Genomic DNA, 13,410 nt, shown 5'->3' on the forward strand with positions numbered 1-13,410 from the left:
AAATAGAAGGAGGAAAGAATATTAGGCATTTTCACCCCCATAAGTGTTATTTGTAAAAAAAAAAAACTAATAATAAAGAAGGGATATAAATATAAATATCACTGATTTCTAACAAAAACAGAGGTTAGTAATCTCCATCGTAACTATTTCTCAGAAAATAGCAGAGGAAAATCTAATGTTCTTGCTCCTTTTTTCAGTCCCTAGGAGTTCAAAGGCAGCGTTCAATCCCGCCAACCGAGAGACCTAGATGAGCTAGTACTAGTCATTTTAAATGGCAAAAGACATCTTTGGATCGCCAATCATATCCCAAATGACGCTGACGTTCAACCCGGAAGTCGATTTTTTTTTGACATTTGTCTATTTTTGGGATCTCTGTCTCAGGCAGGAGCTTCCGCTTCCTACAGGAGTCCCGCCTTGATCAGGATGAGCGGAGGAGGGAAGAAGCGCGACGCATCTGATGGTAACGCAACTAGAAATTCAAAGAGGGTGTTGCGCGGATCCCTAGTCCTCTTCCGCTTTTCATATATACAAGGCAAAGCGCGCTTATCGTGAAATCCGCTTTATTAAAAAAAAAATCAAACTCCCTTGATTCCAGCATTTGAAAGTCCTTCGTGATGAACCCAACTATAGGATGCAGAGTGTAGGATCTTCGCATTCCCCTTCTTTTTTTTAACAGCACCCTAATCGGACATTTCCCAAATTTTACATTTCCCACCATCCCCAGGAAATGTGTGGGAGTGCTGCTGCTTTGGAAAGGCTTATAGTGTTTGTTTGATATATACTTATTCTGTAACTCTTTACTCTTTAAAAAAGGAAATTAAAAAAATATCAGCTAAAAATGCAAACTAAGAAGCAAAAGAAAAAATATTTTTATACTTATCAATGGTCACTGGTCTACCAATGAATTTGCTATTGTAATATAAATAATACAAGATATTATATTGTAAGATATCACAGTCTCTATCATAATAAGACATATTGCTGGAATATTGACAAAGCTGTGTGGCATTTAGTAGCTTTGCAGTAAGCTTCTCTGCTTATGGCCTTGCGGCCTAGTTTTTTTTTTTAACAGATGGAGAATGTTATTCGTTCTCCAAATGTTAAACTATATATGAGAAAAGATTCTTTCTGTTTTTATGCGATTTCCTCATATGCTAGCCTGTCATTATAATTTTCCTTTCCCCTTTTTGATTTGGAGAATGTGCTGCCATCCTGCTACGTTATCTTCAGGAGCAGAACCGGCCTCATAGTGCTCAGGATGTCTTTAGCAACTTACAGAAACAACATGGATTGGGCAAGACGGTAAGACAAGATGACAAGCAGTGTGGGACTTGTGTTAGCTCCAGTGGTCAAAATAACATTGCACTTCACTTTCCAAATGTATGCTATGTATCTTTTAAATTCTCCAAATTGATTGGGTATTTTAATTTAACATAATCCTAATCTACAAGAATAATGAATGTTCATAATATTCATGACATGAACCACCATTGCAGAAACAGATTGGTTAAGAAATACTTTAGTTTCTCTGCTTATGGCATCAGTTTTTATTTGTACTGTGTTATGCAGTAGGTTACACTTTAAGCCAGTGATGGCGAACCTATGACACGCGTGTCAGTGCTGACATGCGTAGCCATTTGGGGTGACACGCACAGGATTTCATGCGATTCATCCTCGGCTCCTGCACGGCCGCCGAGGATGAAAGAATCTGTGCTGGAGGAACGGGGGGGGGCGGGACGTGTGATCTCCCCCGCCCACACTCACTTACTGTATCGCCGCCGCCCCTTTCTGAGCGCAGGGGCTGCTAGTAAGGCGTGTGTGCCGTGTGCACACACGTCATCAGCGCGGCGAGGGAGGACCCGCAGGAGAGGAGCGCGGGAACAGTGCGCGCCTCTCTCCAGTCAGGCCGGCACAGAGAGTCTACTCCTGGGACTGTCAGTTACGACCGCACCACAGCAGGGAACAGCGGAGTGCCAACGGGAACTGTGAGCGCCATTAGCAGCAACTATTGGGGTGCCATGGACTTGTAATTGCCCACAATAACTGAGATAAGTGAGGGGGAGGTTGTGTTAGCTTGTTAGGCTAGTTAACCCCTAATTGGCTATCTATAATTCTATCTGCTGTCACTGGCCCACTGATGGAGCACACAAAAAATAAAAAACAAAGGTTAAGTAAAGGGAGTGGTAGTGGCAGTGGCCGACCCTTTCAAGAGACATGGAGTGAGATGTATGGCATTATAGAAAAAAATGGCAGATCATTTTGCGTTCTATGTACTGAAACGGTAGTAAGCAGAACGTGGAATATAAATAGACATTTTGAAACTAATCATTCCCAGCTCTTGGAAAAAAGTGAGGATGAAAGGAGGGAATACATTTCCAGGAAGCTACACCTTTATAAGAGCCAATCTAACTCTATCCTTAAATTTATGAAAGGCTCTACAAATTTAAACTCTGCAAGTTTGAGCATTGCTCACTCCATAGCTCAGCATGCAAAAGCGCTTAACAAAGAAGTTACTAAGCAGGTATGTTAAATAATTTGTTTTTGGTTTATTAAATACAATTATATATTGCAATTATACATTTTTGTAGTTTAAACTATAAATTGCGCAAAATTATGTTTTTGTCGAAGTGACACACAATGCGAGTTATGCTCGATTTTTTGCCGATTTTTGACACACCACACCAAAAAGGTTGCCCATCACTGCTTTAAGCAGACATATTCACATATTGGCATTAGCTCCCAACTACCTCCACCACCTGGGTTGGCAGATTTCTTCTGAAATGCCATGTGTATTTTGAACAATTGTGCTCAGTTCTCCTATAGCAACTAATTTTCTCTGTCAAATTTTAATCTTTCTTTGATGTTCAAACAATTTCACTTTAGTCCTCCATTTTGTTGTGAATTTTTCTCATTCTGCTTCTTTTGTTTTCTGTTTGATTTAGGCTGTAGTGAAGGCACTGGAGCAGTTGGCTCAGCAAGGGAAGATCAACGAAAAGGTTTATGGGAAACAGAAGATTTATTTTCCAGATCAGGTGAAATGCCATTCTGGGAAACTTAAATTTAACTTCTATCACTCCAGGGGGAAAAACAGAAACAAAGCCTCAGCAAGAAAACTAAGTCTCATTTAGGACTGTCAAAATTTGTGTGCTTTTCTAAAACCGATAACCAATATCAACAACCAGAGCTATCTAAATCCATCTTATATACCAGCTGTTACACATCTTCAACTTTTGTTTTCCAGAGTCTTTTAGTAACTTAAAAGACTGTGATGCCAGCCCAACACTTCTACAAGTTAGAATTAACTTCTGATATCAGTTTGTATTTTTTAGCTAGCTACATTAAACATTTGTTTGGGCTTCTGTCTGGATATGTAAATAGCCAGCAGAAACAGCCAGCAGGAAGATGTGTGGTAGCTGGTACTTAAGATGGATCAAGGTAACCAAGTTTTGCGGCTTGGTGAGCCAGCTGGGGGGGGAGGGGAGAGGGGAACTGGGCTGAACTACAATTCAAGCTGCGCATGCACCTGCCTGGGTGCCAGCCCGCCATATACGAATGGAGTTATATGTATCCGTGTGTGCGCCAGCCCACCACTTGAATGAATCAAGCTGCACATACACGCGCATATTGCCAGCTTGTGGCCTCTTTGCAAATATACCACAGTCTGGTAATGGGCTGTGGCCCAAAGATTAGAGACCCCTGATCTAGACAGCTCTGGTTTTTGATGCATGGCTGGATGCACGCCATGAAGGTATTGGCCTGGGACATAGGAATCCCACATTCACATTTCTTCTTATCCCCCAAGTGACTTATCCCCCAAGTGACACAGCCAGTTACTGTGTCCCCCAACGAATCTCATGGGGTTGCTCTTTGCAGGGGTAAATTGAAGGAGGGTGTGCCATAATTCTTCATGTGTTCTGAGTTTCTGAAGGAAGGTGGGATAGAAATATAACAAAAGAACAATTACATAAATAAAAATATTAGGTATCAGGAAACTAAAATGGAAAGTTATTACCCTCTAGTAGAGGCATGTGATTTCCCAGATAAGTCCATTTAGCCAGCAGTTGACAGAATACTGAACTAGATGAGAACAGTTCCCAAAAGAAACCAGCATGGCTGCATAAAGAACTCTCTGACAAATTGAAAGACAAAATGGATAAATATAAAAAGTGGAAAAAGGGGGACATAACTAAGGCAGAATATTAGCAAATAGCCCAAGCCTGTAAAGATGAAGTAAGGAAAGCTAAGGCTCACAATGAAGAAAGGCCTGACACAAAAGTAAAAAATAACAAAAAAAAGAAGCTTCCAACATGTTAAAAGCAAGAAAAGGTTTAAGGAAACAATTGGTCCATTGCTGGGAGAAAGTGGCAAGAAGATGATAAGCAACAGGGAGAAAGCAGGACTATTTAACTCATTTTTTTGCATCTGTTCTTACACAAAGGAATAAAACATTCCAACCTATCAAAAACAGCACCACAAAAATCAGATTAGGAACACAGTTGAAATAGGGAAGAAAATGGTAAGTGAGCACCTGTCTACCCTAGATGAGTTCAAATCACCAGGACTGGATGGATTACACTCCAGGGTTCTGAAGGAACTGGCAGACGAGATCTCAGAACCACTGAACTATATCTTTCAGAGATCCTGGAGCACCGGGGAATTGCAAGAGGACTGGAAAAGAGCTGATGTGGTTCCCACTTTCAAAAAAGGGAAAAAAAAATAGATCCAGGAAACTAGACCTATCAGCCTGACCTCAATGCCAGGGAAGATTCTGGAAAAGATAATCAAGCAACGAATTAGCAAACACCTAGAAGTAAAAAAAGTAATAGCCAAAAGGGTTTGTCTATTTGTTTATTTGGGTTTGTCCAAAACAGATCATGCGAGTCTAATATTATTGCATTATTTAACAAAGTGACAAAATTAGTGGAGCAGAGGAATGGCGTCGATATAGTTTACTTGGACTTCAGTAAGGCATTTGATAAGACAGATCAAAACCTACTACTAGATAAAGTAGAAGAATGTGAGTTAGACAGCATCACCACCAGATGGATTCATAACTGGCTGACCAACTGCACTCAACGTGTAGTCCTCAATGAAACTGCATCTACATGGAGGGAAGTATGCAGTGGAGTACCCCAAGGCTCTGTTTTAGAAGATGTCTTCAACATCTTCATCAATGATTCGGATGAGGGAATAGATGGGGAACTCATCAAATTTGCAGATGACACCAAGCTGGCAGGAATAGCCAACACTCCAGAAGAAAGGCTTAAGATACAGAAGGATCTTGACAAACTTGAACATTGGGCACTATCTAATAAAATGAAATTCAATGGTGAAAAGAGTAAGGTTCTACATTTAGGCAACAAAAAAAAATGTACAGGTACAGTATAGGTGGTACCTTCCTCAATAGAAGTAACTGTGAGAGGGATCTTGGAGTCCTAGTGGACAACCATTTAAATATGAGCCACCAGTGAGCAGCAGCTGCCAAAAAAGCCAACACAGTTCTATACTGCACAAATAGAGGAATAGAATTAAGATCACGTGAAGTGTTAATACCACTTTATAATGCCTTAGTAAGGCCAAACTTAGAATACTGCATTCAGTTTTGGTCGCCACAATGTAGAAAATGTGGAGATTCTAGAAAGAGTGCAGAGAAGAGCAACAAAGATGATTAGGGGACTGGAGATTAAACATGAAGAACGGTTGCAGGAATTGGTACGTCTAGTTTAATGAAAAGAAGGACTAGGGGAGACTTCCCCGCTCGAATTGGGTGACTGCTGATCGTTTTTAAACCCTCTCTGTATCTTGTTTGTTGGTTGCTTTTTGTTTTGTATTACTCCCTCCCTTGGGTTTGTTAGCCGCCCTGAGTCCCTCCGGGGAATAGGGCGGCATATAAATGTAATAAAACTATAACCTAACCTAACCTACCTATGATAGCAGTGTTCCAATATCTCAGGGGTTTCCACAAAGAAGAGAGAGTCCAACTATTCTCCAAGGCACCTGAGTGTAGAACAAGAAACAAGGGGTGGAAACTAATCAAGGAGAGAAGCAACTTAGAACTGATGATAAATTTCCTGACAGAACAATTAATCATTGGTAATCCAAAGGTTGTGAACGCTCCAACACTGCAAGTCTTTAAGAAGATGTTGGATAGCCATTTGTCTGAAATGGCATAGGGTTTCCTGCCTAGGCAGGGGGTTGGACTAGAAGACCTCCAAGGTCCCTTCCAACTATGCTACTGTATTATAGAAGATGATGAAATTTTCTTATATACTGGTAAATTAAGTTGAAGCTTAATATTACAAGACAAATAGTTTTATACTTTTGCACCAAATTTTTAAGCACCAGATGGAGATGCTGTTTTACAGTTTTATGAAATAAGCAAATTGCTTCTCAGTTGAAAATTATTTCTTTGTAAATAGATAATGATTGTTTTGGAAGAAAAGTGCATTGGCTAAATATACTATAAGGATAGTACAAGGATATACAATGAAGGTTTTATTTTCACAAAAACTTGATTGCTTGGAATGTAGTTTATTCCATTATGGCATAATAGAAAATATACATAAAACTTCTGCTGATCGTCTTAGATTAATGCTTTGTCCTATACATGTTTTTTTTTCCAGAATCGTTTTGGTAATATGAGTGAATCAGATCTCAAAGGCTTGGACAATGAGATTTCAGAACTGTCTTGCAAAGTTCAGACACTTCAACAGAACTGTCGTCACATGGAATCAGGTGCGTTCAGGAAGGTTAAATCAGTTTGTTAAATGTGAATATATGTGCAACTGAGTGCTTGAATGGCATGGAACCTTTGAGAACTGTTTGTATCTGAGCTGCAGCTGAAATGCCTGCAAGCCTTCCCACTGACCAGTGCTATTTCAGCTATTCTAACTAGTAATTCCATTCCAGAACTGAAAGAACTGAAGGGCTCTATGACAACCCCAGAGATGGTTAAAGAAATTGAAGAGTTAAAAAAAGATTGTGCCAATTATACAGAGAAATTGGAACGGATCAAATCTGCTGCCAATCATGTGTCCCCTGAGGAGAAAGAAAAGGTAACAAAGCTGCAAAGGGAGGTTCCAGTGGCAGAGAAAGAGATGGTTTAGACTGCCCATTCCGGTTGCCTCACTATCCTGTAGCAACCATATATAAGGGCAGTGGAAGTGCCGAGTACTCCAAAATTCAGTCAAGCATCAGAGAGAGGAGAGTCCCAGGACTCCAAAACACATTTTTATTTGCTAATAATCGAATCTTTATTATGGCCACAAGCCAGCATATAGAGGGTTAAGGTGTAGTCAGTTAAAACACAGATTAAAAAAAAGCTAAAAGTTATAAAATAGAAAATATATATAAAAATCTAAAGAAGAGTAGAAGCATTAAATATAACATAAAGCTTAGTATGTGGAAGACTATTACATAGTACTCCAATATAATAAGCTTTATGCTCATTTAGTTTATGGCACATATCATTAGCTAATGAATTGTACAGAAATTTACAACATTGTAAATATTTATTTGCTAACAATTCTTCATGGGATCTGGGGAACTCCCACAAACTGGCATACATCAAGAGCATTGAAAATCTACATATCTAATTAGAATCTACTGTATTTTTCGGAGTATAAGGCGCAACAAGTTTTGAAGAGGCAAATTAAAAAAAAAAGTAGGTAGGTAGATAGAGGGATAGAGAGAGAAATAGAGAGACAGTAGATAGATAGGGAGAGAGAGAGGGTGTAGGTAGGTAGGTAGATAGAGAGAAATAGAAAGAGAGAGAGAAATACAGTAGATAGATAGAGGAGAGAGAGAGAAATACAGTAGGAGGTAGGGAGAGAGAGAGTAGGTAGATGTTTCCAGGTGTATTTATCCATGTGCTGGAGAAGGAAATCGCTGACAATCTGCAGCACCTAAGACTTGTTTCTGCTGGCACAGCACTTGATCAATCTAATTCTCATCAATCACTCTAACTAAAGAGCTTTCTGAAGGGGGGGGGATTTTTGCACTCTGCAAACCTCCCAAAAATGGTCCATTTTTTTAAAAGGCATGAATAGCCCGGGGGGGGGGGCTTGCAGAGTGGGGGGGGGCAAAAACGAGCAAAAAACGGTCCTTTTTTTGCAAAAACGGGCCTGTTTTTTGTCAAAAAAATTGCATGCATAGCCTTATGGAGGCTTATAGTGTTCTGGAGGGGGGGCAAAAAAGGCCCATTTTTGCTCATTTCTGCCCTCCCCAGCCCCAGGAGCTCTCTGAAAACCTCCAAAAGGGTATGCATGGCCATTTTGGTGAAGGGGTGGGGCTTCGGGAGGCAAAAAAATGCTGTATTCGATATATAAGACGCACCCAGAAAAAAGGTGCATCTTATACTCCCAAAATACATTAATTCTAATTGGCATTAAAATGGGAATAAACATAAATGCTCTTTTAAGGCCCTTTTCTTGCAGGTAGTTTGTCAACACTCAGTTTTGGATGCTGCAGCTTTTGTTCCTAAATCAAAGCTGGCTGCAGTCTGAGCTGTTTCGTTGGACCTGAAAACATAAGGATTGCTTGGGTTTTGTTGATTGCAGGTATACAATGAGAAAAAGCTGTACTGCAAAGAATGGCGTCGCCGCAAGAGAATGGTAAGGCACAATTATTTATGGTTTTAAAAATGTGTTGAGTGAGTATCTAGGAAACCAACAGAATACCGTATATACTCGAGTATAAGCCGAGTTTTTCAGCCCACTTTTTGGGCTGAAAAAAGCCGGCTCGGCTTATACTCGAGTCTACAACTGGATCCGGCAGTGCTGTTGCCTGTTGGAGGAGGAGGGGATTCCTTCCTGCGAGACCCCATCCAGAAAAATGCAGGGAGCGGCATTTGTGGGAACTCCGGCCGCTGCCCACCCGTGGGGAGAGAGGGAAGAGCCCCGAGCGAGCCGCCTCGGTTTGGCAACCAAACCCATCCAGCCTTTTACCTCCCGTCCCCCCGCCCGCCCGCTCGCAGCCCCCTCCCCGGGCTGGCGCCAACTCCTCCCCGTGCCCGGCCTCCAGATGAGGCAAGTCGGTGTCTCTTTAAGCTAGAGAGAGGAGGGGAGGGAAGGCAGGGACCAGCCGGCTGACAATGGGCCGGAGCGGCTGAGTTGGAGCAAATTCCGCGGCGGAGGCGGCGTCCCAGCTCCAGCGGCTCCAAGGCGAGCGGCTTGGCCCTTCCGCTGGGCGCTCGGAGATGAAGGCGCGCTGGCGCTGAGTTGAGCGGCGAGCTTGCCGAGCGAGCGGCTCCGGGAAGCCCCCCTTCTCCTCCCTGCTGGAAGCCGAGTGAGCCCCGCCGCCCACGGACTCCCGCAGCCGCCCCAGGGCTCCGCGAGGCAGGACCCGGAGGCAGCCCAGCCCTGCCACTGCCCCGCGCCCTCCACCCGCTGCGCGAGAGGGGACCCCGCTTTCCCCTTGCCGGATGCGTCCCTGGCGGAGCTGAGCCATGCGGCGGAGGCTCCCGCTCTGGTTCCGGACCTTGCTGTGCCTCTGGCCGGTCCTGGTGGGACCCGCGGCAGGTAAGAGGCGCCGTCGAGCGCCTCGTACAATGATTTATGTATGAGGTTTAAGTGACTGAGACACACTCCTGGCTACGCAGCAATGTTATTTCTGACTTAGTATACTATGAAATCCCCCAAATCCTCCCCACTCCAGGGGTAGGATACTATGAAATCCCCCAAATCCTCCCCACTACAGGGGTAGGATACTATGAAATCCCCCAAATCCTCCCCACTCCAGGGGTAGGATACTATGAAATCCCCCAAATCCTCCCCACTCCAGGGGTAGGATACTATGAAATCCCCCAAATCCTCCCCACTCCAGGGGAAGGATACTATGAAATCCCCCAAATCCTCCCCACTCCAGGGGAAGGATACTATGAAATCCCCCAAATCCTCCCCACTCCAGGGGTAGGATACTATGAAATCCCCCAAATCCTCCCCACTCCAGGGGTAGGATACTATGAAATCCCCCAAATCCTCCCCACTCCAGGGGAAGGATACTATGAAATCCCCCAAATCCTCCCCACTCCAGGGGTAGGATACTATGAAATCCCCCAAATCCTCCCCACTCCAGGGGAAGGATACTATGAAATCCCCCAAATCCTCCCCACTCCAGGGGTAGGATACTATGAAATCCCCCAAATCCTCCCCACTCCAGGGGAAGGATACTATGAAATCCCCCAAATCCTCCCCACTCCAGGGGTAGGATACTATGAAATCCCCCAAATCCTCCCCACTCCAGGGGTAGGATACTATGAAATCCCCCAAATCCTCCCCACTCCAGGGGTAGGATACTATGAAATCCCCCAAATCCTCCCCACTCCAGGGGTAGGATACTATGAAATCCCCCAAATCCTCCCCACTCCAGGGGAAGGATACTATGAAATCCCCCAAATCCTCCCCACTCCAGGGGAAGGATACTATGAAATCCCCCAAATCCTCCCCACTCCAGGGGTAGGATACTATGAAATCCCCCAAATCCTCCCCACTCCAGGGGAAGGATACTATGAAATCCCCCAAATCCTCCCCACTCCAGGGGTAGGATACTATGAAATCCCCCAAATCCTCCCCACTCCAGGGGTAGGATACTATGAAATCCCCCAAATCCTCCCCACTCCAGGGGTAGGATACTATGAAATCCCCCAAATCCTCCCCACTCCAGGGGTAGGATACTATGAAATCCCCCAAATCCTCCCCACTCCAGGGGAAGGATACTATGAAATCCCCCAAATCCTCCCCACTCCAGGGGTAGGATACTATGAAATCCACATTCCCTCCCCACTACAGGGGTAGGATACTATGAAATCCCCCAAATCCTCCCCACTCCAGGGGTAGGATACTATGAAATCCCCCAAATCCTCCCCACTCCAGGGGTAGGATACTATGAAATCCCCCAAATCCTCCCCACTCCAGGGGTAGGATACTATGAAATCCCCCAAATCCTCCCCACTCCAGGGGAAGGATACTATGAAATCCACATTTCCTCCCCACTCCAGGGGAAGGATACTATGAAATCCCCCAAATCCTCCCCACTCCAGGGGTAGGATACTATGAAATCCCCCAAATCCTCCCCACTCCAGGGATAGGATACTATGAAAGCCACATTCCCTCCCCACTACAGGGGTAGGATACTGCAAAATCCCCAATTCCTCCCCACTCCAGGGGAAGGATACTATGAAATCCCCAATTCCTCCCCACTCCAGGGGAGGAAATAAATATTCAAAAACATTATTGGTATCTATTTTTTGAAATTTACCGGTAGCTGCTGCATTTCCCACCCTAGGCTTATACTCGAGTCAATAACTTTTCCAGCTTTTTGGGGTAAAATTAGGTGCCTCGGCTTATATTCGGGTCGGCTTATACTCGAGTATATACGGTACATTTTAAATATCCTATTTTTCAAATGTAAAAGATAAGATTCAAATGATATCTTACAATATACAGCTACAGATTCACTTTCCATGCATAATTTAGTCTGGTTATTGAATGCAGGGATTCCTGCCTATTATGTTAAACTAAATGGTGCATACTTCCTCTCTTTGTGTTGAAAATAGTTTGCTTATTTGTGTCAGAAGCATCAAAATTAAAACAAAACATATGGCATAAAATGTATAATATAAAATACACAATATATGTACAAGTTAATTGGAAATAAGAGTATAACCTTCTTGGCATGGATGTTTTGGGAAGCTTCAGCTGTTGAAAAATGTAGCAATATGGAAAGTTATGTGTGCTCTAAGAACTGCCTGTTCATTTTCTTTGTGTAAATTGTTAAACCAAACCAAATACTTGGCCTTTTGGATCAATTATAATAAAAAATTGGGAAATGGATTACTGAAAAGGTAGCATAGCAACAAATAATTGTGAATTGTGATTTTCTTAAATCAGTATTTTGTTTTTTAACAAAATATTTCCAATTGATCTTTCTTTTTAATAAGGATTTAATATGAAGTTTTGTATCTTCTTAAGATGGAAGTTCCTGTCTTTTTTTCTTACTTCCCTTTTGAATCATATTTAAGTAAAATGATAGAAAAAATGTTATGACTTACAGATTTCGAAGTGATTTTTATTTTTATTGCTTACCAATTCCAATTGCTTACCAGCTGTGTTTTCAACTAAGACAAATTCATATATTTTCTCCTATAATTACCAGATCTGTGTTATTTTTGTCTGCCAATCTTATTGTAGAAAGGATAGCAACTAAACGTATGACATAACTTTCTCAACAGGCAACAGAATTACTTGATGCAATCCTTGAAGGCTACCCGAAAAGCAAGAAACAGTTCTTTGTGAGTATTACATGTAAACTGATATTGAGAGCCACAGTAAGCAGGCTCTTGGTCAGTTCTAACTGTGGATTGCTCAACTACTGCGCCATGTATGGTCTGCAGAATGCTCTTATTTTCATTTATTACATCTTAAAAGAGTATGTGTTGTTTCTTGTTCAGGAGGAAGTTGGCATTGAGACAGATGAAGATTTCAATGTTACAGTACCTTCTGTGTGAACCAAGATCTCACCTGCGTAATTTAAATCTAAGCACTCAAGTTTCAGTTTCTCATTCTATATTGCTCTAATTTTCAGAATTTAAAAGTATTTGCATTCATTGGGGCACACCTCCCATTTTACACTGTTTAGTTTTTTCCTAGTATTTCTCCATAGGACTTCCTAATCAGTCTGATTGTTTTGTTCTTAAAGTAGTTAGAACAAAATGTTAATATGCACTTGAGAAAATGGGGGAGGTGGCTCAAAATACTTGAATTTCTGATAGTATTTTCTCTGTAATTGGTCTGCATATTGTATTAACAGCATATTATGCCATTAAAGCAACACTACTACTCAGAGTGAGCTAATTATCCCACCAAGAATTGGGGAAATTTTAATGTCAGTTGTTATTTAGCCATCATGCTTTGCTTTGTGCTGTGAGTCACGTTGTGAGATGCAAACACATTGAATACATTTTCTCTAAGCTAATTGGGCAATTGTGGGAGGGAGAACAGCTGGGTTTACCTCTTCTTTGTTACATGGAAGAAAAACAATGTACCTTGGAAAATTGATATTAAAAGATTAGTTTCCTGACTTGGGCAAGTGGCTATTGGATTAGATCAAAGATCAGCACACTCACGTATGGTTCCATGTCACTGGCTGTCACACTACAAGATCATGTTCCCGAAGTCTTGGAGTAAAATATAAATTTTCAGTAGCACAATGTCTTTATTTTTGCTAAAGGTAATACTGTTGCCTTAAGCCAGATGTGTAACATTCACTTTGACATTTCAAATTGCTGACCTCTCTTCAAATAAAGACCAATATTGTGGAAATTCTTACGTGAAGATGTCAGTGGAACATTATATATGATTCAGAGTTCAAAGTAATAGGATAGCTTCCAGTCTGGAAATTAGCATTTTATAT

General features: G+C 42.1%; 1 protein-coding gene across 1 annotated transcript; it reads left to right on the forward strand.

The window, feature by feature from the left end:
- Positions 1 to 327: 327 nt before the first annotated feature.
- Positions 328 to 13,077, forward strand: PSMC3IP (PSMC3 interacting protein). The gene is made up of 8 exons (XM_087713287.1): positions 328 to 460; positions 1,199 to 1,302; positions 2,943 to 3,032; positions 6,624 to 6,735; positions 6,910 to 7,055; positions 8,559 to 8,612; positions 12,230 to 12,289; positions 12,449 to 13,077. The coding sequence occupies exons 1-8, from the start codon at positions 424 to 426 to the stop codon at positions 12,503 to 12,505; spliced, it is 660 nt and encodes a 219-aa protein (XP_087569413.1). The 5' UTR covers positions 328 to 423; the 3' UTR covers positions 12,506 to 13,077.
- Positions 13,078 to 13,410: the final 333 nt, after the last annotated feature.

The sequence above is a fragment of the Thamnophis sirtalis genome, unplaced genomic scaffold (genome assembly GCF_051295495.1).
Source record: "Thamnophis sirtalis isolate CommonGarterSnake01/CBP01778 unplaced genomic scaffold, rThaSir2_p1.2 scaffold_4, whole genome shotgun sequence".
NCBI lineage: Eukaryota > Metazoa > Chordata > Lepidosauria > Squamata > Natricidae > Thamnophis > Thamnophis sirtalis.

What these genes read in the sequence shown, in the direction of transcription:
- PSMC3IP (XM_087713287.1), top strand. Translation starts at nt 424, where the DNA reads ATGAGCGGAGGAGGGAAGAAGCGCGACGCATCTGATG. An exon ending in GAAGCGCGACGCATCTGATG is followed by an intron (nt 461 to 1,198) that starts GTAACGCAACTA and finishes TTTGATTTGGAG; the next exon opens with AATGTGCTGCCATCCTGCTA. An exon ending in GGCGTCGCCGCAAGAGAATG is followed by an intron (nt 8,613 to 12,229) that starts GTAAGGCACAAT and finishes CTTTCTCAACAG; the next exon opens with GCAACAGAATTACTTGATGC.